Source organism: Sphaeramia orbicularis, chromosome 1 (assembly GCF_902148855.1).
Source record: "Sphaeramia orbicularis chromosome 1, fSphaOr1.1, whole genome shotgun sequence".
Taxonomy (NCBI): Eukaryota; Metazoa; Chordata; class Actinopteri; order Kurtiformes; family Apogonidae; genus Sphaeramia; species Sphaeramia orbicularis.
The window spans coordinates 57,914,219-57,941,856 of NC_043957.1; the positions used below are offsets into that span (position 1 = coordinate 57,914,219).

The 27,638-nt window shown below is 40.2% G+C and overlaps 1 protein-coding gene across 1 annotated transcript in view; it reads right to left on the minus strand.

The window, feature by feature from the left end:
- Window positions 1–27,638, minus strand: part of LOC115425495 (endonuclease V-like) — a 178,706-nt gene that overhangs the window by 112,002 nt on the left and 39,066 nt on the right. Inside the window, 2 exon segments of the mRNA XM_030143117.1 lie at window positions 8,868–8,996; window positions 16,408–16,476. Of these exon segments, the coding sequence (XP_029998977.1) occupies window positions 8,868–8,996; window positions 16,408–16,476 (198 nt within the window).

Here is a 27,638-nt window from a genome sequence, read left to right on the forward strand (position 1 = left end):
AGATGCTGAACAGTTTTATGTGGAGACGGCGAAAGCAAAACTACTAACTGGTTCCTTCAAAAAAACAGGTACATTTATGAAGACAATCCTAAACTAATGTCGGAGCAGCTAAGGCAGTGGACCTGGCTGAAACACCACTGGACAGTACATTATAATTTAAGGGGAACTGAAATCTACAAGAAAATTAAGTGTACACTGTAAAAAAAATAAATCTGTAATTTAACAGATTTTTTACCATTTATTTTACAGATTTTTCCTGTATTTTTAAGATACAGGAAAATATCAATGAAATGACAAAAACAGACTGTGATTTTACATGTCAAATGGAAAATAACATGAAAAAACTGTAACTGTGAATAACCTTAACATTTCCATTTTTTAAAAGTAATGTTTTCTTTTTATCACAGAAAAATACAGTTAAAATATATTTGGAAATGTATTGTAATTTCACAAATATTTATTTTCTATTTATGAGTTTAAACTGTTAATTTAAAGTTTAATACTGTAAAAAAAATAATAAAATGAGATAAAATTACTGACAGTTAACCTTAAAAGAAGTATTTGTTCTGTCAGTTGAACCAGACTTGTTTGTTAATTGACAAATATCTTGTGTAATTACAGGAGGTTTCACAACAAAAATGTTGAATAAATGTATTTTTGTGAATGTATAACATGTATAAGCACTGATAAACTGTCCAAATACAGTTTTTATCAGTGGATTGGACAACCGAGTCTCACTGAAAATTATATATATATATATATATATATATATATATATATATTTTTTTTTTTTTTTTATTTTTTATAGGTAATTTGATTGTTTTAATACATGTAAATATTCTTTATTAAACATTAAAAAGTCAAAAAAAATATGTAAAATCTCATGTAAAGTTAGGGCAAAAAACTGTATTTTAATTATGGAAAATTACCGTATTTTTATGAGATGGTTATTTTCTGTTATTTTACAGTATTTTTTCGGCACCCCTGCTGCCGGAATAATACTGTTTTTTTTTTCTTTTTTTACAGTGTAGAACAAACAAAAGCCAGTGTATCTGTGTTAGAGGGGTCCATCTGTGGAATAATTTGGAGTAAAAGTTAAAAATGTCTTCTTCAATTTGTGCTTTTAAAAGGACATATAAATCCACTATAATGACAAAATATAAAACATTATAGAAGTACACATAAAATAAGATATTATTGTAGTTAATTGGTTATCATGATAAGAAGATATTATCACATTTATTGATGATTGTATTTGGAGTAAATATCTAAACTGCATTTAACTATTATAGTTTAAATTAAAAACGGTTGATTACGAAAATCTGATTGTGTGTGAGGTGACTAAACAAGTGTATATGAATGGTTTGTACAGATGTTTTGTGTTATTGGAAAAATATAGAGGAAAATGTGTGTTAAAGCAAAGGAAGCGGATCTAGTTTGATTATTAGTTTGTCAAAAGGGGGTGGGAGTCAATAAGTTATACTTCTGCCCACTCCTTTTCGAGTCCAGAAAAATTTTATTTATTTATTTTTTGACCATGTTGTATGATTCTTTGTCATCTGATGATTCTATGTGCTCGAAATGAAACTACTACTACTACATGTGAAGGTGGCTCATGATAAAAATACAGATATTCAAGAATAATTTGGCCCCTGTTTTGGAGCTGGAGTCCACACCATCTGACTGTCTGACATCACAAAGACTTAAACATCAGACAGAGCAGAGTCAGACACCAACAGAGACCACTGCTCAAGTCCAAGCACTGCAGCTGAGTCATCCTGCTGATAAACATGTTCAAATGCACATCTGTTACAGCATCATGTCATGGTTTGACTGTGAAATATCCCTGAAATGACAACGCGTGGACAGAGATATGAACAGGTGCACCAAGGTTATTATTGTGAACGAATACTAACGAAATGACGAAAACTAGAATTGAAAAAGCATGTTCATTAATTGAAATAAATAAAACCTATAATTAAAAGAAAAGATGATAACTAACTGAAACTGTATTGTGTGTTTACAAAACTAACTAAAATGAATAAAAACTAGAAGCACTCGGAGAGCGCAGACCTCCGCCAAGGCTGATCAGTGGCCCCCCCGTGGGCCCCCCCAACCCCGATCACCACCAAAATTTAATCATTTCTTCCTTATCCCATTTCCAACACATGTCCATAACTTTTTGAGTTATGTTGCACACTAACGGACAGACAAACAAACACACAAACAAACAGACAAACAAACAAACAAACCCTGGCAAAAACATAACCTCCTTGGCGGAGGTAAAAAAAAGTCAGAACTAAATAAAACTAAACTATAATGAAAAAATCCAAAACTATTAGAACCTTGAGGCGCAAACACAAAGGCAAAATGTGGCTGTTTATTGTCTGGAAAACAGATACAGATCTCATTTTAACACTGGTTGTAAAAGGGTCTAAAAGTGAAAACTGTTCACACACACACACACACACACACATCAAAACTTAATTTCTGAGATAAAACACAGAGTATAAAAGAGATGCAAAAATGTCTCAGGACTCCACCATCACAGTGACTAATCTCAATGGGTCATAATAATATACTGCATCATCACTACACTGTAAAAAACAAACAAACAAAAAAAAAACGTAAAAAAACCCCCAGTATTATTCCAGCAGCAGGGGTGCCGAAAAAATATTGGAAAATAACGGAAAATAACCATCTCATAAAAATACAGTAATTTTCCATAATTAAAATACAGTTTTTTGCCCTAACTTTACATGAGATTTTACATATTTTTTTGACTTTTTAATGTTTAATAAAGAATATTTACATGTATTAAAACAATCAAATTACCTATATATATATATATATATATATATATATATATATATATATATATATATATATAAATAATTTTCAGTGAGACTCGGTTGTCCAATCCACTGATAAAAACTGTATTTGGACAGTTTATCAGTGCTTATACATGTTATACATTCACAAAAATACATTTATTCAACATTGTTGTTGTGAAACCTCCTGTAATTACACAAGATATTTGTCAATTAACAAACAAGTCTGGTTCAACTGACAGAACAAATACTTCTTTTAAGGTTAACTGTCAGTAATTTTATCTCATTTTATTATTTTTTTTTTACAGTATTAAACTTTAAATTAACAGTTTAATCTCATAAATAGAAAAGAAATATTTGTGAAATTATGATACATTTGCAAATGTATTTTAACTGTATTTTTATGTGAAAAAAGAAAACATTTCTTTAAAAAATGGAAATTTTATGGTTATTCACAGTTACAGTTTTTTCGTGTTATTTTCCATTTGACATGTAAAACCACAGTTTATTTTTGTCATTTCATTAATATTTTCCTGTATCTTAAAAATACAGGAAAAATCTGTAAAATAAACAGTGAAAATTCTGTTAAATTACAGATTTTTTTTTTTCAGTGTACCATAATAATGACAATATTTGTAATAATAAAGACTTTGGACCATATAATTTTGTATTGCACAGAAGTTACAATCTTCACTCAATGGACATTTTGAAAATGTTTGTTCCAAAGATAAGGACTGAATTAGGAAAGAAATCTTGGAGGTTTTCAGCTCCTGATGCCTGGAACCAGCTTCAGTCTGAACTCCATCTACAAACACAGATTCCATTCTATGGTTTTAAAAAGAGCGTGGAATCCTCAAGACTGTGTGTGTGTGTGTGTGTGTGTGTGTGTGTGTGTGTTGACTGTATCACTGCAGGCTTGCCCAGGTCTCCTTTAAAAAACAGATCCTCCATCTCAATGGGACCAACGTGGTTAAATAAAGGTTAAATCCAATCCAACTTTATTTGGAAAACACTTTAAATCAGGGCTGTCAAACCCATTTCAGTTCAGGGGCCACATTCAGCCTAATAAGATCTAAGGAGGGCCGGACCAGTAAAGTAATGTAAATAAAAGGATAAGATCTTATAAATAATGCCAACTCCAATGTTTTCTCTGTTTTTGAATGAAAAAAGTCAAACTCCGTAATGAAAATGTTTACATCTATGAACTGTACTTGAAGAAAACATGAACAAATATGAACCTGGAAATTCTTAAGAAAAATAAGAGTAATTTTAACAATATTACGCCTTAGTTCACAGGTGTCAAACATGCGTCCCGGGGGCCAAATCCGGCCCACCAAAGGGTCCAGTCCGGCCCTGGGGATGAATTTATGAAATGCAAAAATTACACTAAGATATGAACAATCCTTTTAGTTCAGGTTCCACATTCAGACCAATTCAATCTGAAGTGGGCAGGATTCAGTCAAATACTATCATAATAACATAGAAATAATGACAACTGCAAATTTTTTCTCTTAGTAAATGTAAATATTTTCATGTATTTACACTAAAACAAAGTATAATTTTGCAAAAAAAATGCGAATAACCTGAACAAATATGAACAACCTGCAACGTTTTAAGAGAAGTAAGTACAATTTTAACAATATGCTGCCTGATTAAATGTTTTGTGTTTGTAGATCCACTGTGATCTATACGTTCTAATGTACATGTGCAAATGATAAACTGAGGCAGAATATTGTTAAAATTACACTTATTTTTCCAGTTTGTTCATGTTACACATCTTTTGAAAGGATAGTTTGTAGATGTAAAAATTTTCGTAATGCAAATTTACTTTTTCTGCTCTTAAACATAGAGGAAAATTTGGAGTTGACATTATTTCTATATTATTATGTTATTATTTTACTGGTTCGGCCCACTGCAGATTAAATTTAGCTGAATGTGGAACTGAACTAAAATGAGTTTGACAGCCCTGTCTTAGTTTATCATTTATACATGTGCATCACAACTCACAGATCACAGTGGATCTACAAATACACAAAACATTTAATAACAGGCAGAATACTGGTACAATTACACATACTTCTCTTAAGAAATTTGAGGTTATTCATATTTGTTCAGGTTATTCACATTTTGTGTGTAAAAGTCTAGTCTGTAGATGTAAACATTTTTGTGTAATTTTCCTTTTTTTTTAATTTTTTTTTGCAGTTTTCATTATTTATAGGTTCTTATGATCGTAGTTTACTGGTCTGACCCACTTTAGGTTGAATTGACCTAAAATTATTTTAACATTCTTGATTGTTAATATCTTAAGTGTAATTTCTGCACTTCACAAATTCATCCTGGGGGCCAGATTGGACCCTTTGGCGGGTCGGTTTTGGTCCCCGGGCCGCATGTTTGACACCTGTGCCTTAAAACAACCACAGTGGACCAAAGGTTGTACAGAAGAATTAATAAAAAAACAAAACAAAAGAATAAAATACAAGAGTTGATTATAAGGCATAGAACAACTGTACAAAAACAAAAACAACAGTACTGTAAAGAAGAATAAATAAAACCTAAATAAAAGGGAAAAGAACTAGGAATCTATGTCTCAGAGGAGGAATGGGTCAGTATTTGGAGAACTCAACAGTCGACCACTTTTTTAAGAACATGGAGGGAACATTGCTGGAAAAATATAATTTGATTTTTCATAACTTCTAAAATTACAGCTGAATATGTGTCCAGAGTTCAACCCTGTTGGACAGAATGAGATATCAATGTAAATCATGCACATGTCTTTTGGTTTTGTTCTACACTTGCATCATTGTGGGATCATGTATATTTAACAATTGTTAAAATATTGGGGTTTGCCAGTGGTTTTCAACCTTGGGGTCGGGACCCCATATGGGGTCACCTGAAATTCAAATGGGGTCGCCTGAAATTTCTAGTAACTGATAAAAACAGAAAAAAAAAAAACTTATTAATACAAAAATATATGGTGAGTTGAGAGACAATCACAATACATAAAAGACAAGACAAACTGTGAGTGTGAAACTGCAGCACTGTGGTTCTGTTTATGTGTCAAATGTTCATTGTGGTCGGTTTCAGATGCTGCAGCTCTTTCATAATTCATAGTTTGAGTTCTTGTTTGTTCAGTATTAACTGTCAGCCTTGTAAATCACAGCTGGACTGACTGTACAGGGTGGGGAAGCAAAATTTACAATGAACATTTAGTTGTTTTTTCTCAGCAGACACTACGTCAGTTGTTTTGAACCCAAACATATACTGATGTCATAATCATACCTAACACTATTATCCATACCTTTTCAGAAACTTTTGCCCATATGAGTAATCAGGAAAGCAAACGTCAAAGAGTGTGTGATTTGCTGAATGCACTCATCACACCAAAGGAGATTTCAAAAATAGTTGGAGTGTCCATAAAGACTGTTTAGAATGGAAAGAAGAGAATGACTATGAGCAAAACTATTACCAGAAAGTCTGGAAGATACTATTAAAGAAGAATGGGAGAAGTTGTCACCCCAATATTTGAGGAACACTTGCGCAAGTTTCAGGAAGCGTGTGAAGGCAGTTATTGAGAAAGAAGGAGGACACATAGAATAAAAACATTTTCTATTATGGACATTTTCTTGTGGCAAATAAATTCTCATGACTTTCAATAAACTAATTGGTCATACACTGTCTTTCAATCCCTGCCTCAAAATATTGTACATTTTGCTTCCCCACCCTGTACATCTCCTGACCAAGGAAAATATAAGTCTCACTGCCTCCGTCCATAATAATATACATTATATAGACTAAATATCCTCTAAAATTAACATTTATTTGCAACATAGTATAGCAAACTATTACATGATCAAAAACAAATTAATTTTAGCAAAAAAAAAAAAAAGTCTCCGTTTTGAATGTCTGGGGTCGCCAGAAATTTGTGATGTTAAAATGAGGTCATGAGACAAAAAAGGCTGGAACCACTGGGTTATGCAATTCCTAAAACATGTTTGGTGATGTATTTTGGAAGTATTATTGGGAATAATGTAAGAAACAGTGATATTTGTTTAAAATACTATTAGTAGCCTGTAAAAAGGCTATCATCAAAAAATGATGCAGATTAGAACCACCTACAACTAACGACTGGAAACAAACTGTGAATGGAATATTTGAGATGGAGATTCTGACCCATAGACTGAAACTGAGGAAGAACAGAGTCAGGATAAATGGAAGAAATGGACAACTTTCATTTCAATGTCACACTGCTAAAAACAACTGTTAGTCACAAGGTTTACTGTAGTCAATGTATCCCAAATGTCCCCTATGTTTGTCTTGTTTTGTAATGTACATAAAATAAACAATGAAAATAAAGTTAAAAAAAACAAACTCAAAAACACCTACACAAAAGATAAAATTAGATCAAATTAAAATAAAATAAAATAAAAAAGACTGATACCAGCAGTGCAAGCTACTGCTGTTCTTTTTTTGGCTTCCATATATTACTTGGGGGGAAAAACAGACCTGTGCATTTTTGATTCGCCTGCATACATTGTTCTCTCCAACTTTTGAAGTCTCTCAGTCCCAGCTCCTAAAAAAAGCTGCACAGCATGATGCTTACACTCCTCACTTCGCAGCAGGACACAGTTCTACAACAAGTGATGAGCGCTGTGTGCTTTCCAGCCCTGTTTTACCCCTCTGCACAGTTCAACTTTTTTTGTTTCATCTGATTATTATATCTGTTCCTTCATGCTTGTATGGTTGGATATATGTATGTGTAGTGTGTGTGTGTGTGTGTGTGTGTGTGTGTGTGTGTGTGTGTGTGCGTGTGTGTATATCAGTGGTGGCTGTTCGTCCTTCAGACAGAGGAAACTCATTGTCGGCTTACATTAAAAAAAAAACTGTCATGTTATTTAAACAAAAATTCGTCCCTCCGTTCCTTTTTAAGAAAATGCTCAGTTTCCTTATCGTACACAGTCGGCGTCTTTTCCAGGGACTTGATAGTTAGTTCACTCTGACCTAGCCAACAGTATGATTGATTTAACTATCGACAAAACGATATTACACTTGAACAAGAAATGATGAAATTCTGTAACTGAAACAAGAAAATGTTGAAATTATTTTAAATTGAAACAAGGAAGTACAATGAGTGTGTTTTATTTCCAGTGCAAGAAATGAACAGTTCATTTGGTTTCTGTGATTTCCCAGCAGAATGTGTGACGGTATTAAACTGAACTGTGTCAGTGAAGGAGCAGATCTGAAAACAGCTGTCAATCAAACGGGATTCAGCCTTTCGACCGATCCTCCAATCAGCACGTGGAAGCTCAGCGTCCAGCCAGGCAAAGCTCCGCCCACAGCTCCATTCACCCCCAGAGACGCCGAGCATGTGGGGGCGGGACAACATGGTGTCATTTATCCAATTAGCGTCCAGTTTAGAGTCGTTTTTCAAACCAGTTCCACTCAGTCCCATTGAAGTGCATGGACGCTGAGCGTCTACAGACAAATGCACTGAGCAGAGATGGAGGAGAAAACACAGACACGGGAATGGAGGAGAAGTGAACAACATCCAGTCCACTGATCTGGGATCAAACTGATTCTGAACCAACTGGTCTGAGAGATGAACGTGTTCCAACACATTTGGAGTCAATGAAATGAAAACAACTGAACAGATTTGAGCATTTAATTTGAGTCATTTTAGGGGCAGATGAGCTTCCACTGCAGTCTGACAGAAAACACCTCTGACTGATAGGATTAATGGATTGAAAGTTCTCAAACATTGTAGATCAGTAGATGCTTTAGTTGCTGGTCACTGTTCAGGTCTTAAAGGGTTAAACCAGGTGTTTGAAAAGCACAGCGCTACTAAAGGGAATTCCTCTTAGCACACAACTGACCGTCCAGCCTTAAACACGTCCACTCACTCTGTCCTTTACTGGGTCTCTGGTCTATGAGAAATCGCCTCTGGTGTGTGTGTGTGTGTGTGTGTGTGTGTGTGTGTGTGTGTGTGTGCGTGTGTGTGTGTGTGTGTATGTGTGTGTGTGTGTGTGTGTGTGTGTGTACCTGTCTGATGGGCTCAGGTACTCTGTAGCGGCAGCAGGAGTGTGTGAGGCGAACAGCTGTGTCCAGGCTGATCTTGTGGCCGACCGACACATACACTGGTTTAAAACTTTTGACGGAGCTGCGTAAAGCCTGGACAAACACACACACACACACACACATTTCAACAGACCATGTGAAAACTTTTCCGTGACTTTTAAAGCAGCAGTAAAAGAATTTCATTGTTCATTTACAGAAGTGCACTTGTATACTGCAAGAAAATAAAACAGCCTTCAACATCCTGTAGGTCTGACACTTGGTTATTTTCATCATGTTTCCAGTCCTTACTCTCTTTCTCTCAAACTCTTACATGCAATACTTTTAAAGAACTTTATGAGTACAATTTAAGACCCATTTCTCCGTTTTATTAGACGCCTGTCCACACTGGAAGGACCAACGATTCCAGAGTCACAGAATTATTTGTAAAGTTAACGCACTAGTTCAATGTGTAATTATTTCACACACTTTCACATTCATTTTGGCTCTATAATTATGGTTAGAACTTAGGTTTGAGTGATAAAAAGCAAGACAGAGTAAAGTAAAAAAAAAAAAAAAAACTGTGTAAAAAATAGAGCTACTTTCAAAGCCTGTTCAATGTATTGGACATTTTAAAGGTGACACTTCAGACTTTTTAAAGAACCAGAGTACTGTGTCAGACTGAACTGGCTCCAAAGCTTTGGAAATCATCATTGTTGTGACACAGGAGTGAAAAGGTCACATTTGTCATATGTATGTGACAAATGTGTGTAATTGTGAGTCAAAGACAGTTGGGATACATGCTTTACAATTTAAATTAATTTGACATTTTATCAAAAACATGTATCATATAAATTAAAAACATCTGAAACTGATCTTTGAAACAATTCATATTCCAAAAACTCAGTGTCTTAAAGGTGTGGGAGACTTTCATGACCAATTTCTCATCAAATCTGTCCATCCTCAGTCATATCCTCAGTATCATGAATCTGTAATCTGTCTGTCATTACTCAGCTGAATCTCTTCCCTCACACTGAACAGTTTCTTAGTTCCATTCACCAGAAACAAACCATGTGTTTATAAGCAGAGCCAGGAGGGAACTCGGGCATCTTTGGAATTTCGTCGCGACGTGCATTGTGGGAAACAGAGGATTGCACAGCCGCAGCAGCAGCTGCTGCAGATATGACGCTGAAACGGCAGGAGCTCCCTTCCCTCTATGCATATTCCTTCAGCCGTTTCCACATCGTGTTTGTTTCATCCACATATCATGTGGTTGCGCTGCCGCTGTCAGGCGGCTGCGTGAGCCTCCCTCTCCCACAATGCATGTCACGACAAAATTCCAAAGATGCCCGAGTTCCCTCCTGGCTCTGCTTATAAACACATGGTTTGTTTCTGGTGGATGGAACTAAGAAACTGTTCACCATAATGTAAGAGATTCAGCTGAGTAATGACAGACAGATGAACAGATTCATGATACTGAGGATATGACTGTGGTTTGACAGATTTGATGAAAAATTGGTCATGAAAGTCTCCTGCACCTTTAAGGAGGAACTGCACTGAAATCACAGGTGACCACAGAAACATTTCCAAATCTGTAAGTGCCCTAACATTCTGACTGACTGCAGTAGTGTGGTTCATTTGGTCTGTTACCTCTGCCAGGAGGTATTGTGATCGCTTTGCTTTGTGTGTTTGCATGTTTGTTTACATGTTTGTTTGTTTGTTTGTTTGTTTGTTTGTTAGCAGGATAACTCAAAAAGTTATGGACAGATTTTCATGAAATTTTCAGGAAATGTTGATACTGGCACAAGGAAGAAATGATTAAATTTTGGTGGTGATCAGGGGGGGACAGATCTGTCTTGGCAGAGGCCTGTGCTCTCCGAGTGCTTTTCTTGTTTGGTTTTGTTTTGTTTTTGTGGTTGTGAACACTGAGGGTCGGATCTACCGACATCCCAATTTGCACGTTCTAATTTGCTTGTGCAGTCTAGAATTTTGCGGGTGGGGTGGAACCGCAGTTTGTTGGTGATTGACTCAGATTGCTTGCCCAAATGACAACAGGTGCAAAGTCTTGCAGACCGTCCTATTTAAATGAGGATTTTGCGTGTGCTACTGGAGACAATACGCTGTAAAAACTGCTGTGGGATAAACCAGCACTAATGGAACAGAGACTGAATGATCCAGACACAAGGAAATGTAGAGTTGGAGGAGTTATAGAAGGTAGTGCATAACTCATTCATTCATTACTACCGCCAGGAGGTACTGTGATCCCTTTGCTTTGTGTGTGTGTTTGTTGGCATGTTTGTTTGTTTGTTTGTTAGCAGCTTTATGGGAAAACTCTTCCACCCATCTTTCCCAAATCTTCCCCACAGATAGGCCTAGGTCCTGGGACCAACCCATTAAATTTTGGTCCCAGTAGGCCAAAGTTCAAGGTCACAGCAAGGTCACAACATCTACAATTTTCCTATCTGTCATCATTGAGCAATTTTTGAAAATTCATAAAAAATTCAACACGACTCCGATTAGCCTCCAATTGGATCCACCTGTAGCTTAGAATAATATCTTGTATCTGGAACTAAATTGTCCACATCCACTGTGGAATGTGGACTCTGTGGACATTTACATTGAACACTGAAAATCCCATTTACCACACATTTACAATTAGAAGTCAACAAATATTGATGTGAATTGAATCTAATTGGTCAATTGATCAACATTGCTCCCCCTTGAACTGCCACCTTATCGTGGTGGGGGAGTTTGTGTGCCCGAATGATCCCAGGAGCTATGTTGTCGGGGGCTTTATGCCCCTGGTAGGGTCTCCCAAGGCAAACAGGTCCTGGGTGACGGGCCAGACTAAGAGCAGCTCAGAAGCCCTTATGAACAAGAAACATCTAAAAAACGTGACGTCGCCCGGTACGGCGCAGCCGGGGCCCCACCCTGGAGCCAGGCCTGGGGTTGGGGCTCGTATGCGAGCGCCTGGTGGTCGGGCCTATGCCCACGGGGTCCGGCCGGGCCCAGCCCGAAAGAGCGACGTGGGCCCACCCTCCGACGGACTCACCACCCATCGAGGGAATCATAGGGGCCGGGTGCAGTGTGGATTGGGTGACAGTCGAAGGCAGGGAGCCCGACAACCCGATCCCCGGACACGGAGTCTAGCTCTTGGGACATGGAATGTCACTTCGCTGGGGGGGAAGGAGCCAGAGCTTGTGAGGGAGGTTGAGAGATACCGTCTAGATATAGTCGGGCTCACCTCCACACATAGCTTGGGCTCTGGAACCCAACCCCTCGAAAGGGGCTGGACTCTCCACTTCTCTGGCGTTGCCCGCGGTGAGAGGCGGCGGGCTGGTGTGGGCTTACTCATAGCCCCTCAGCTCAGCCGCCATGTGTTGGAGTTCACCCCGGTGAACGAGAGGGTCGCGTCCCTACGCCTTCGGGTTGGGGACAGGTGCCTCACTGTTGTTTCGGCCTACGGGCCGAACAGCAGTGCAGAGTACCCGGCCTTCTTGGAGTCTCTGGGAGGGGTGCTGGATGGTGCTCCGACTGGGGACTCCATTGTTCTCCTGGGCGACTTCAATGCCCACGTGGGCAACGACAGTGAGACCTGGAGGGGGGTGATGGGGAGGAACGGCCTCCCTGATCTGAACCCGAGTGGTGTTCTGTTACTGGACTTCTGTGCTAGTCACAGTTTGTCCATAACAAACACCATGTTCCAACACAGGGATGTCCATAAGTGCACTTGGCACCAGGACACCCTAGGCCGGAGGTCGATGATCGACTTCATTGTCGTATCATCAGACCTCCGGCCGCGTGTTTTGGACACTCGGGTGAAGAGAGGGGCAGAGCTGTCAACCGATCACCACCTGGTGGTGAGTTGGATCCGCTGGCGAAGGAGGAAACCGGACCGACTCGGCAGGCCCAAACGTGTTGTGAGGGTCTGTTGGGAACGTCTGGTGGAACCCGATGTCAGTGTGGTCTTCAACTCCCACCTCCGGGAGAGCTTCTCCCAGATCCCGGGGGAGGTTGGGGACATTGAGTCCGAGTGGACCATGTTCTCCACCTCCATTGTCGAAGCGGCTGCTCGGAGCTGTGGTCGCAAGGTCTCCGGTGCCTGTCGTGGCGGCAATCCCCGAACCCGGTGGTGGACCCCGGAAGTAAGGGATGCCGTCAAGCTGAAGAAGGAGTCTTATCGGGCCTTGTTGGCCCGTGGGACTCCCGAGGCAGCTGATGGGTACCGGAAGGCCAAGCGTGCTGCAGCCCAGGCGGTTGTGGAGGCAAAAACTCGGGTCTGGGTGGAGTTTGGGGAGGCCATGGAGGAGGACTATCGGTCGGCCTCGAGGAAATTCTGGCAAACCATCCGGCGCCTCAGGAGGGGAAAGCAGTGCGCCACCAACACTGTTTACAGTGGAAGTGGGGAGCTGCTGACCTCGACTGGGGATGTTGTCGGGCGGTGGAAGGAATACTTCGAGGATCTCCTCAATCCCACTGCCACGTCTTCCATAGAAGAAGTAGAGGCTGAGGTCTCAGAGGTGGACTCGTCCATCACCCAAGCTGAAGTCACCGAGGTGGTTGGCAAGCTCCTCGGTGGCAGGGCACCGGGGGTGGATGAGATTCGCCCTGAGTACCTTAAGTCTCTGGATGTGCAGGGACTGTCTTGGTTGACACGTCTCTGTAACATTGCGTGGCGGTCGGGGACAGTACCTCTGGATTGGCAGACCGGGGTGGTGGTTCCCCTTTTTAAGAAAGGGGACCGGAGGATGTGCTCCAACTATAGGGGGATCACACTCCTCAGCCTCCCGGGGAAAGTCTATTCCAGGGTACTGGAGAGGAGGATCCGACCGATAGTCGAACCTCGGATCCAGGAGGAACAATGCGGTTTTCGTCCTGGTCGTGGAACGCTGGACCAGCTCTATACTCTCCATCGGGTGCTCGAGGGTTCATGGGAGTTCGCCCAACCAGTCCACATGTGTTTTGTGGATCTGGAGAAGGCGTTCGACCGTGTCCCTCGTGGTATCTTGTGGGGGGTGCTTCGGGAGTATGGGGTCCGGGGCCCTTTGCTAAGGGCAGTCCGGTCCTTGTATGACCGAAGCAGGAGCCTGGTTCGCATTGCCGGCAGTAAGTCAGACCTGTTCCAGGTGCATGTTGGACTCCGGCAGGGCTGCCCTTTGTCACCGGTTCTGTTCATAATTTTTATGGACAGAATTTCTAGGCGCAGCCAAGGGCCGGAGGGGGTCCGGTTTGGGGACCACAGGATTTCATCTCTGCTTTTTGCAGATGATGTTGTCCTGTTGGCCTCATCGAACCTGGACCTTCAGCGTGCACTGGGGCGGTTTGCAGCCGAGTGTGAAGCGAGCGGGATGAGGATCAGCACCTCCAAATCCGAGGCCATGGTTCTCGACCGGAAAAAGGTGGTTTGCCCTCTCCGGGTCGGTGGGGAGTCTTTGCCCCAAGTGGAGGAGTTTAAGTATCTCGGGGTCTTGTTCACGAGTGAGGGAAGGATGGAGCGTGAGATTGACAGACGGATTGGTGCAGCGTCTGCAGTGATGCAGTCGCTGTACCGGTCGGTTGTGGTAAAGAAGGAGCTGAGCCGAGAGGCGAAGCTCTCGATTTACCGGTCAATCTACGTTCCTACCCTCACCTATGGTCATGAGCTTTGGGTCATGACCGAAAGGACAAGATCCCGGATACAAGCGGTCGAAATGAGTTTCCTCCGTCGGGTGGCTGGGCGCACCCTTAGGGATAGGGTGAGGAGCTCAGTCACCAGGGAGGAGCTCGGAGTAGAGCCGCTGCTCCTCCGCGTCGAGAGGGGCCAGCTGAGGTGGCTCGGGCATCTGTTTCGGATGCCTCCTGGACGCCTCCCTGGGGAGGTGTTCCGGGCATGTCCCACCGGGAGGAGACCTCGGGGAAGACCCAGGACACGTTGGAGAGACTATGTCTCTCGGCTGGCCTGGGAACGCCTCGGGATCCCCCCGGAAGAGCTGGAGGAGGTGTCTGGGGAGAGGGAAGTCTGGGCATCCCTGCTTAGACTGTTACCCCCGCGACCCGGCCCCGGATAAGCGGAAGAGAATGGATGGATGGATGAATCTAATTGGACAGACACATGACTGGTACCAAGCTTCAACTGTTTCTGCTGTATGGAACAACCTGGAAACTGTTGAATTTAAACAGAAGTAGTCAATCCACACATGTACACCGTTTGGGGAGCTTGGCGGAGGTTTGCGTTCTCTGAACACTTGTTTATTTTCCATTTTAGAGGTGGGAGGGGGCATGGGGGTGGTTGGATTGACTGTCAGGTGCACGTAATTTAGTCCCACTGTAGCCTAATGTGTATTTTTAATCACAATCATCAGAAGTTCAAGTGGGAAAGAGTCCTGTAAAGTGTGTGTGTGTGTGTGTGTGTGTGTGTGGGTGGGGGGTGGGGGTGGGGGGCTCATATATTTTTATTATATATATATATATATATATGTATAACATTTTCAACAAGACTCAGTTGTCCAATCCACTGATAAAAACTGTATTTGGACAGTTTATCAGTGCTAATACATGTTATACATTCACAAAAATACATTTATTCAACACTTTTGTTGTGAAACCTCCTGTAATTACACAAGATATTTGTCAATTAACAAACAAGTCTGGTTAAACTTACAGAACAAATACTTCTTTAACGGTTAATTGTCAGTAATTTTATCTCGTTTTATTATCTTTTTTACAGTCTTAAACTTTAAATTAACAGTTTAATCTCATAAATAGAAAAGAAATATTTGTGAAATTATGATACATTTGCAAATGTATTTTAACTGTATTTTTCTGTGAAAAAAGAAAAAAAATTCTTAGAAGTTTTTTTCGAGTTATTTTCCATTTGACGTGTAAAATCACAGTCTATTTTTGTCATTTCATTGATATTTTCCTGTATCTTAAAAAATACAGGAAAAATCTGTAAAATAAACAGTGAAAATTCTGTTAAATTACAGATTTTTTTTACAGTGTAGACCCAGTTTCTATCAGCAAAATTGCTTTCAGGTTTGATAAATCACTTTGTGTGCGTTAAATATATTTACATTTTCTCCTCCCAGCACAAGCACAATTGCGTGTAAACGCCCCATATTTTATATGCATTACAGCAAACGTACTAACTGGATGCAGACGCGCTCTTTTCCATATTTGAAAGACATGACCCTTAGTGTGCACTGTTAGTAAATCAGTTTGTTACTTTTTTTTACGTGTTCAGTGAGTTTGCACACATTTTACTCCACATAAACCTTTCGTAGATCCGGCCCTGAATGCACAGACACAGAGGATGTCCTTCATATGACTGCCATAAGAAAATAAAACAGTGCATTTCATTCTAGTAAACAAACAGTGAACTAACACTAAGTCTGCGTTCTGGTGCTCATAAAATCCTCTCATGTCAAATTCATCCCAGAAAACAAATAAAATCAAAACACTGAATTCACACTTTTCCCAGTAGAGGTTTCCATATTTTCATGACCTTGGAAAACGTGTCTTTTCCATGGTGGTGCATCCTCTGGCTTACCTTCCCCAGCACTTTGCCTGAGGTGGCAGTGAGTGGGAAGCTGTCTCCTCCTGTCTGCAGAGCTGCGATCTGCAAAGAAACAAGAAAAGACAACATGAAATCTATCCAGCACAGACAGCTGTGAACAGAAACAGACTATTAACCCACCAAGGACACTTTACAGTCTCTTCTTATTCTCTTTGCCCTTCATCTGACTGCACTGTTATTTCTATAGACTCTGTGTGGAGGTGGCTCTTACTTTCTTTTTTTTTTTACAAGTGTGAACAATTCAATTGCAGTAGACAGTGGAGAATGTGTTGATGCAGAGTCTGCTCCTGCAGCTCCTCCGCTTTTCTCCAGACTGTGTATGAAGGGAACCAGAACCAAGGTTATTATCGTTAACGAAAACTAACGAAATGACGAAAACTAGAATTGCAAAAACATTTTCATTCACTGAAATAAATAAAATCTATAATTAAAAGGAAAAAAAAAAAGATAACTAACTGAAGCTGTATTGTGTGTTTACAAAACTAACTAAAACGAATAAAAATTATGGATAAAATTCGCTTCGTTTTCGTCTTTGTAAATGTCGGCTTGATATAAAATCGATTTATTTCCCTCAAGTAATTTTAGCTGGTGACACTATATGATTTTTAATGGTCCGTCACTTGTGTTCACTTGTGGTTTCCAGTCGTCTTCTGGTCCCCACTCTACCTGGAAACATGGAGACTAAAGTTGGGAGAAAGCAGCAGAGTCCTGTCTGAGATTTATTTGAATACGACGACAGAGAAGAAGAGAAAAGATATAAAAAAAAAACTAAAACTAAACTAAAACTAAGCATTTAGAAAATAACGAAAACTAATAAAAACTAGTAAACCTGCTCTAAAAACAAATTAAAACGAATTGAATTAGAGAAAAAAAAGTCAAAACTAAATAAAACTAAACTATTATGAAAAATCCAAAACTATTAGAACCTCCATCAGAACATGAAGCTGTCCTGGTGTTTGTGCCAGTCTTGACAGTGACTGGTCATAAAAACAGCTGTCAGTCAAACTATTTTATTTTTTCCTCACCACCTCATCAAAAGATATGTGACTGCCAAGAAATGTTCTGTCACAGGTTAGAGTTACAGAAAAAGCCAAGAGGAAGCGCAGGAGGTTTGTTGAATGACTTTGTGCAATCTCGCTGACAGCAGGTGAACGTGGGCCTGTGGACTCACTCTGACTGCCTCCAACAGATCAGTCTAACCCTAAACCTAACCCTCCAACAGATCAGTCTAACCCTAAACCTAACCCTCCAACAGATCAGTCTAACCCTAAACCTAACCCTAACCCTCCAACAGATCAGTCTAACCCTAACCCTCCAACAGATCAGTCTAACCCTAACCCTAACCCTAACCCTCCAACAGATCAGTCTAACCCTAACCCTAACCCTCCAACAGATCAGTCTAACCCTAAACCTAACCCTCCAACAGATCAGTCTAACCCTAAACCTAACCCTCCAACAGATCAGTCTAACCCTAAACCTAACCCTAACCCTCCAACAGATCAGTCTAACCCTAAACCTAACCCTAACCCTCCAACAGATCAGTCTAACCCTAAACCTAACCCTCCAACAGATCAGTCTAACCCTAAACCTAACCCTAACCCTCCAACAGATCAGTCTAACCCTAACCCTAACCCTAACCCTCCAACAGATCAGTCTAACCCTAACCCTAACCCTAACCCTCCAACAGATCAGTCTAACCCTAACCCTAACCCTCCAACAGATCAGTCTAACCCTAAACCTAACCCTCCAACAGATCAGTCTAACCCTAAACCTAACCCTCCAACAGATCAGTCTAACCCTAAACCTAACCCTAACCCTCCAACAGATCAGTCTAACCCTAAACCTAACCCTAACCCTCCAACAGATCAGTCTAACCCTAAACCTAACCCTCCAACAGATCAGTCTAACCCTAAACCTAACCCTAACCCTCCAACAGATCAGTCTAACCCTAACCCTAACCCTAACCCTCCAACAGATCAGTCTAACCCTAACCCTAACCCTAACCCTCCAACAGATCAGTCTAACCCTAACCCTAACCCTCCAACAGATCAGTCTAACCCTAACCCTAACCCTCCAACAGATCAGTCTAACCCTAACCCTAACCCTAACCCTCCAACAGATCACTGTGTGGATGCAAAACAGCTTTCTCCAACTAAACTCAGACCAGACTGAAGTCATTTTCTTTGTCCCACAAAAACCCAGAGAAAGTGTCATCAGTCATCTGGAATCTATTCCTCTAAAAGCTAAAAATCAGGTTAGAAATCCAGGGGTAATAATGGACTCAGATCTAAACTTTAACAGCCACGTTAAAAACACTCACAGTCAATGAAAACCATATTTTTCGACATACTTTTTACTTTGAAACCCTAAACTGGAATGTTTTCATATGAATCATTTGTTTAGTATACTGGCATACAGAAACAAAAATCTAAAGTTTCAAGAATAATTTTAAAATAAAAAATAGGACCAATGGCCCTGTATCTTACCGGCCAAATTAAAAGCTTTGGGAAATGTATCCAGATGCCATTTATTCTCCCCCAGTTCTGTGTATTTATTCTATTACAGAAATAGTCCATGTTTTGGTCATATTCCAATCAGATCTGTAAAAAATTCAAATTTCAACTTGATATCATTGATACTGATTTATTGGATCAATCCACTTCCTATCTGTTATAATGGGAAAATTTTTCAAAGTTGCACCAAATCCAGAATCAGATCTGGATCGAAAAAATTGCAATACCTTGTGCTGACATCATCATACAGAAGCTGTATACCAAGTTTGAAGTCAATCAGAACTGGAGTTTAGGAGAAAAAGACGATTGAAATTTTTTCCCAAAAAGAGCCCATGTTAAATTTTTTGGAAGTTCCAGATCCAGAAGAAGATCCTGACCAGCATGTGGACATTATGTTTTGGTCATCTCCCCATCAGGGCTGGACTGTAGAAATTTACACTGGATATCATTTATATTTACTGAGTTAATGCATCCATCCACTTCCTATCTCTTATAATGGGGACATTTTTCAAAGTCGCACCAAATCCAGAATCAGATCCGGATCCAAATAATTTCACTAACTTGTGTTGACATCATCATAAAGAAGCTGTATACCAAGTTTGAAGTCAATCGGAATTGTAGTTTCGGAGAAGAAGACGATTGAAATTTTTGTAACGGACGACTGACGACAACAGACGACGCCAACGGACGCCGCATGACGACAATAGCTTACGGCCTGTCGGCTGGTAAGCTAAAAACTTAACAAAAGAAAATGGCACCTGCCAAACATAAAGTCACAACAGTCAATACCAGGTATGGCGTCCGTTTGCTTGTCACTCTCTCTCTCCCTGGATGTGGTCTATGGTCTACGGAGCCTGTGGTGTGGCGTTCAACCAGGTTTGTGATTGTGGGTTGGGAACAGCCCATCCATAGACCTGGCTATATGACTGGAGCTCAGACCGGCCTCCACCATACCCAGTGCCAACCCAGGAGACGCTGTTCATGTGATAGCCGTGGCATGATGCCGTTCACTGGACTAACAATGGTGGCCTTTTTTGGGCCTTTATATAGGCCTTCCAAACCAATCCTCAAACTGTGCACAGACCCACTGAGTGTTACCCAATGTGTATTTGGTCCACTTTAGCAAAGAGACCAACCCATGTGCAATGAACCGTGACAACATGACAACTCATCATTATCTGAACTACCCCAGCACTAAGGCAGCAAGAAATCCACAATAAATAATTCCAACACCCCCCCCACAAGTAGAAATACGCAGACATTTCTACCTCATAGTTTCTATTGACTGTCAGTATAAATGACATCATCAGCCTTTGACCATCTCAAAAACACTGGTAGAATCACAGGTTTACTGTCTAAACCAGACTTAGACAGACTTATCCATGCATTTATCTGGACCAGGTTAGACTACTGGAACGGCCTTCTCACTGGACTCTAAACCAGCTGTCAGACAGCTGCAGAACATCCAGAACGCTGCTGCTGGGGTCCAGACTAGAACCAGGAAGGACCACCATATTAGTCCTGTGCTCAGATCTGTGCACTGGCTTCCTGTGGCTCAGAGAATAGACTTTAAAACAGCTCTGGTGGTCTAGAAGTCTGTCCATGGTCTAGAACCAAAGTACATCTGGGACACGTTGGTCCCATAGGAACCATCTGGGACCCTGAGAACCTCATGGACTGGTCTGAGAACCTCATGGACTGGTCTGAGAACCTCATGGACTGGTCTGAGAACCTCAGGGACTGGTCTGAGAGCCTCATGGACTGGTCTGAGAACCTGAGGGACTGGTCTGAGAACCTCAGGGACTGGTCTGAGAACCTGAGAGACTGGTCTGAGAACCTCAGGAACTGATCTGAGAACCTCATGGACTGGTCTGAGAACCTCCAGGACTGGCCTGAGAACCTCGTGGACTAGTCTGAGAACCTCATGGACTGGTCTGAGAACCTGAGGGACTGGTCTGAGAACCTGAGGGACTGGTCTGAGAACCTGAGGGACTGGTCTGAGAACCTCATGGACTGATCTGAGAACCTCATGGACTGGTCTTGTGCTGGTCCCAGAGTCAGGACTAAACAGGTGAAGCTGTGTTTCAGTTCCATGTGTTTCAGTTCTATGTGTTCCATTTCCATGTGTTTCAGTTCTATGTGTTTCAGTTCTATGCGTTTCAGTTCTATGCGTTTCAGTTCTATGCAGTTAAACTCTGGAACAGTCTTCCTGATGACGTCACACAGACCTGAACTGTGACAGTGTTTGAGTCCAGGCTGAAAACAGTTCTGTTCAACTGTGCATGGAACAACCGAAAGGGTTCTATCTGACCTCTGACCTTTTACTTTGTTTAATTGATTATTATTTATGTTTCATTGATTATGTTTTAATTATAATTGTGTGTTTTTAACTTGTCTCTTTTCCATTTTTGTAAAGCACTGTGAATCACCCTGTGTATGAATTGTACTATACAAATAAATCTGCCTTGCCTTGCCTTGCTAAACAAATAAACAAGTAGTACTTCAGCTGGAAAGAGCACGCTGACTGGGTGACCAGAAAAAGAAATAAAACACTTGGCATTAGAACAAAAGTTCGTCATCATGTTGATTTAGAATGTACACTTTCTTTATATGACAGTTTAATGTATCCATATCTGTCATATTGTAATATAGTGTGGACAAGCACTTTCCCATCAACTTTAAATTAAATATGGTTCTTACAAAAGTGCTTCGTTCAAATTGCAACCCACTCTAAGCCGCTGACCTCTTCTGCTAATTTATTCTTCAAACTAAATTACGGTAACTGAATATTTTTGATATTAATATCTACCAAATGTGTTTTTTTCAGTATAAATATTCAGTATAATCAAAGTAACTTGCCTGAGCATTTCATTTTGTATTTTACTGCAGTTCATAGATACAATACTGGTGCAAATCCACATTTTCATTTGTCTAAATGTGTCACATCTACAGCTCAGTTTTGTATCAGGTACAGAGGGTTTAAACTGTGGAGCCAATGTTCACATGTTCTTGGAAATAACGCATCACAGATATCCTTTAAGAAATATTTAAGGAAATCAATTATGATATCACATTGATACATATATACAGGGTGTCCCAAAAAAATGGATACACACTTAAGTAATTGTAAAGTAGGTGTTTATTCAAATTCCTTTAATTTTCTGAATGTAATAGGATTTACAGATATCCTTTTCTAGTTTTGTCTGTTCCTCCTGTTCTCAAACTGACGTCCGTTCTGGTCCAGACTCTGCTGACAACGACAACCAATGGAATCACACATATCACCAAACAGTTCCACTGGTATTTGTGTGCATTGTCACCTGTTATGTGGCATCAGTGAAGCCATGTAAATTAAGTCACATTTGAGCAGCAGATCTTTTGGTTTTTTTGTGTTAGTCCCACATTAATTGTCTCGAAGAAAAGCAGTCCATTTTTTCCACTTCCTCGTGTAGAGTTCTGCATGTAGTGTCAACATAAGTGTCAGTCTATCCATTTGGTGGATTTCATCCACCATGTCTATCCAGTCCTCCAACACTGGTGGGTCAGGCCGGAGCTGTCTTCAGGTGATTGCTTTTTTAGCTGCAGCGCCAAAAACCCTCAGGAGGTACCTGTCATTCACCGTCGAGCCGTCGGGAAAGTCTCCCAGCAGAAGCCAAAAAATGGGCTGCTGCAGTCCACAACCCAAAATCTGCTCTATTTTTGTACCAACATCTGTCCAAAAAGTTGTAATTTTTTTACAGGATCAAAAAATGTGGGTGTGGTTTGGCTCTGTGTCCCTGCAACCCATCCAGCAAGTTTTAATTTAAACTGTTGTTTTGGCGTTGTAAAGAACCGTACTAAAGTTTTCCAACAAAATTCTCACTAGTATGCTGAAGAGGAGGTAGAAATGTGATTGATTTGATTGATTCACGCTAATAAAACAGATGGATCACTCACACCTTTTGTTGATTTACTGTATTATTTTGATTTTGATCATATACAATACAATGTGGTAAATGGTTCTTGGTGTGTTTGGTCCTCTTCTGTTCTGGTCTTGAGCCAGGCCATGAAACTTCACATACTGATTAGTGGTGTATTAATGAAATGTATGAGCCATGTATGTATGAGCTAGGGTTGTAACGATTACCGGTACAGCGATAAACCGCGGTAAAATTTCCAATGGTTAGTATTACTGTTTAAATTCTAATTATCATGATAACGGTGTTCGATTACACTGGTCTACAATTTTTTAGAACTGATTTGCTTCAGAGATTAAATGTGCTAAATGTTACGTATTTTAATGAGATTAATTGGAAAATAAATGACAAAAGTGCCGGTTTGCTGATGTTTTCAAGGTATATGATTAAGTGTTATTCCACATATATATTGGTTTATGTACATTTATATAACAGTTATATAAATCTTCCACTAAATAGAACCTGTAAAGTGAATGTATTCGAATGTGCAGACAGTGTTTTGAAGTAGATCTTGTAGCTCTGAGACAAATATTCCTTTTGAGTCAAACCCATTCTCTGGTTAATTCTTGAGTTTCACATTTTGACCCAAGGCTGTATCTTGGAAAGTTCAGCCAACCAGCATTTTTGACTTGATTTTTCTTTATCAGTGACTCTCATGTGGTAAAATTTCATTACTTTTATTCTGGAAGCATTTTCCTTGTAGACCAGTGTAACCGCACTTTAATACTGCTCATTTCCTGGAGAAGCAGATCACCCTAACATGTTTTAATATCCTCATTCTTTCAGAATATTTACATTTATTCATTAAATACTTCAGGAAAATATGACTGTGTTTCACTTTCTGTTTGTGTGTATAATAGTGTATATGTGTGACACTGTGAATGATTTGATCTGAAAATAGTCAAACCAGCTCCACTATGACCTGTCCAACTACCGTTTTTCCCACTCAAAAAAAAAAAAACACTCAGGAATCAATAGGAGAATTGATAAGGAATTGGTAAACAGACTTGACAATGGCACTGATATTGATAAAATCCTATTAATTCGCACCCCTGGTGCAGATATCTGTTCTGTCCATAAGGTGCCATCTTAATGCACATTTGTATGTTTGATGTTTGACATGTTCATATTTGAAAGTATCTGCAACAGAAAGTAGATTGTACCTGTTATTAGGGACCGAGCAGAAAGGTGAGGCCCTCTCACTCACTCACAGTGAGAGGCCTTGAAGCAAGGCCCTATTGTATTTCATTTGTTTTTTAATTATTTTTACACACACACACACACACACACACACAGTCAGGGTTTTTTTTTTTTTTAATAAAAGCCTCATTCAAAATGCAAAATAATGAATATTACAAAACTTTTCTTCAATTTTATGACCAAACGCTCGACTGTTTGTACAATTTTTCTTCAATAAAATACAAAATAAAATATTATTTCTCACACACACAAAATAGGGTTTTTCAAAATTAAAAGCCTTAAATGTGCTAAGTCAGGGGTGTCAAACTCATTTTCTTCAGGGGGGCCACATTCAGCCCAATTTAATCTGAAGTGGGCTGGACCAGTACAATAACAGCATGACAACCAATAAATAATGACAACTCCAAATTGTTGTTTGTTGTTCCAATTGTTGTTTTAGTGAAAAAAATAACATTCAGTTATGCCAATATTTACATTTACAAACTATCCCAAAAAAAAAGGATGTGAATAACCTGAAAAAAAATAAAAATTTGTTAAGAAATGTGATTATAATTTTATCGATATTCTGCCTCGACTTATCATTTATACATATGCATTACAGATCTGATCTACAAAGGCATAAAACATTCAGTAACAGGCAGAATATTGTTAAAATTGCACTTAATTTACTTCAGATTTTTTGAGTTATTCACATTTTATTGTTAAAAGATAGTTTGTTAATGTAAACATTTTCATAATTTAATGTTTTTTGCACTAAATCAAAGACAAAAAATTGGTGTTGTTATTATTTATAGGTTATTATGATGTTATTTTTGAGTTTGATGCTCTAACTTGCACTTTGCAAATTCATGGAACCTTTGGCGGGCCGGTTTTGGCCAGGCCGCATGTTTGACACCTGTGTGCTAAGTTATGAGTTTTATGCTCAACTGCTTGTACAATTTCAAGTCACTCAAAACTGATTCTGTCTCACACACACACACACACACACACACACACACACACACACACAGAGTACAGTTTTTCAAAATAAAAGCCTCTTTAAAAGTTGATGGTGGTTTCAGCAGAGGGGCGCAGGTGTTCTGTAGGGATGAAAGGAGGACGGACGCCAAAGGGTGGGAGCTAGAGTCGGGACGGAGAGGTGTGAGTGGGGCTGAGGTGTCGACGGTTGCGGGAGGCGGAACGCGTGGGGCGAAGTCCTGTCCAATGCTGCTCACAGCTTTAATTTCATTTGTTTTATTTTTTCAAAACATAACTTGGTTACATTATTTCAGTGTGTGTATCAGTACTTTTTGAACATTTTGAGCACATTTCAACAATACCGCGATAATAATAAGTGTGATAAATATGAAATGTTCATATGGTTACATCCCTAGTATGAGCTGAAGTTTTTACTCGTGGTCAAAGAGACGGTGCAAAGTCAGGAGTAGTGACATGAGCTGCTGTTGACAGGTGTGCTGTAGGTTATGGGCCAGAGTGATGAAGGGAGCTTAGCCTCCGTGATGAATGACTTGTCTGCTCTACTATGACTGATTACAGCAAGCAGCCAGAGGGGAGACGGGAGGGGCCACGGAGGGGCCCGGAGCCCGGCTGGGACCAGGCCAACTCTGTTTGTGTGTGTGTTTGTGTGTGTGTTTGTGCGCCAGGCAGAGTGATTTGGCTTGTGTGAAGTGAGTGTAGGGTTGAAGCCAGAACAGCAGAAGTCAGAAAGACAGAGCAAGTCATCAATAACACGCTGGTTTGAGCTGAAGCCAGCCTATCAGAGAGGAAGAGAAAGACAGAGGGACACGAGGGAGGACGAGATGGACAGAGGAGCAGAAAATGGGGAAATGAAAGAATGATAAGTGGAGGAGAAAAGAAATAGTCTCCTCTTTCATCCTGTTTTTTCTCAGGTGAACACACATATATTACATATATATTTTGAAGACATGCAGCTGCACCTGAGCACGTAGCCATGGTTTACTCCAGAACACTTGAAGGGGAGTGCATCGGTTTCCTCTAATGGACACAATGACTGTACCTCAAAGTCATTGGATCGATTTTACCTGCGCCAAACAGCATTTGTTTGTCTGTCAGTCTGTCTGTCTGTCGGCAGTCGAGCATCCACAAATATGGACAGATCCTTCACATTTTGTCTGTGCGTGCAGTTCCTGATGACAGGGACTACAGATGATTATGACACAGTGTCAACATCTAATGCCATAAAACCTTTACCCTTGAAAGGTTGAGGATTAAGGTCAGCGTAGATAACTGTCTAAAACTTAGATTAGATTAGATAGAATTTGGGCTTTAGGTAGAAGATCGCTTGGGCAAAGCCCTCAGAAAATGATGGTTCCAGTAGCAGCACAAACTCACATGTACACATATAAGAAATATTACAAGACAAAAGGAGAGAAAATGGAAATAAGAACAACTATAACAGTAGTGAAAAACAGCCAATTGCACATTAAACAGTACAAGTAGAATTACATAATAAAGTAGTAATCCTACTATATAGTGCACGTTTCGGCCCCGCCACGTGTCCCCGTGTCCCATTGATGTGTGATCGATGTTTGTTGCAGCACAGGAGGGTGTTTGTACGGGTTTTCCTCAGCCGTCACAGGCCCGATCACCGCCAAACTCACCAAATGAATACAAACATTACCTGACTATCTACTAGGCACAATTTTATGTCTGTATTCAAATGTTGTGTGGTATGCTGGGCGATTTTAACAGGGTGCCAGCTCACCACAGACCAGATCCCAGCTCACCTCTGACCGGATCCCAGCTCACCTCTGACCGGGTCCCAGCTCACCTCGGACCAAGTCTGACCTCACCCCAGACCGTCACACACCCGATCGCCGCCAAACTCGCCAAATAAATACAAACATTACCTGACTACCTACTAGGTACAATTTCATGTCCGTATTCAAATGTTGTGAGGTATGCTGGGCGCTTTTAGCCTCTCGTGCTATTGCACAATGGCACCACGGGTACAATGCCGCTAGTAATAATAAATATGTAATTAGGTTATAATATTATAATATGCACAATATGTATATTATGTATACATTTTAATAATAATAGGATAATAATTGTAATGAACTGATAATAGCAATAGTAGTCGTAACAATAACACACGCATAATAAGTAATAGAGTCCAACCGATATGGGATTTTTGGAGCCGATGCCGATACCAATATTGGGGGCTAAAAAAAGCCGATATCCAATATATCAGCCGATATCTGATATTGGCAGATAACCGATATATTGGCCAATATATGAAATAAGAACACTGATCTACACAGGATATAATAATCTTCTATTCGATAATTGTGGACAGGTGGAGAAACAGTTGCATAAATCTGTGTTTATCTCACAAACATAATTTACACAACTTTCAAATGCAAACTATGCAATCACAAAAAGAATTAGAGCAAAATATTACTTCCCACAAAATTATGTTTTCACTCACAAATTTTGATGTGTCTGCCTCACGGCACTACAACTGCCCATGTGGACTAAGGACTAAACTGAGCATGTGCAGAGTGAATTAGGT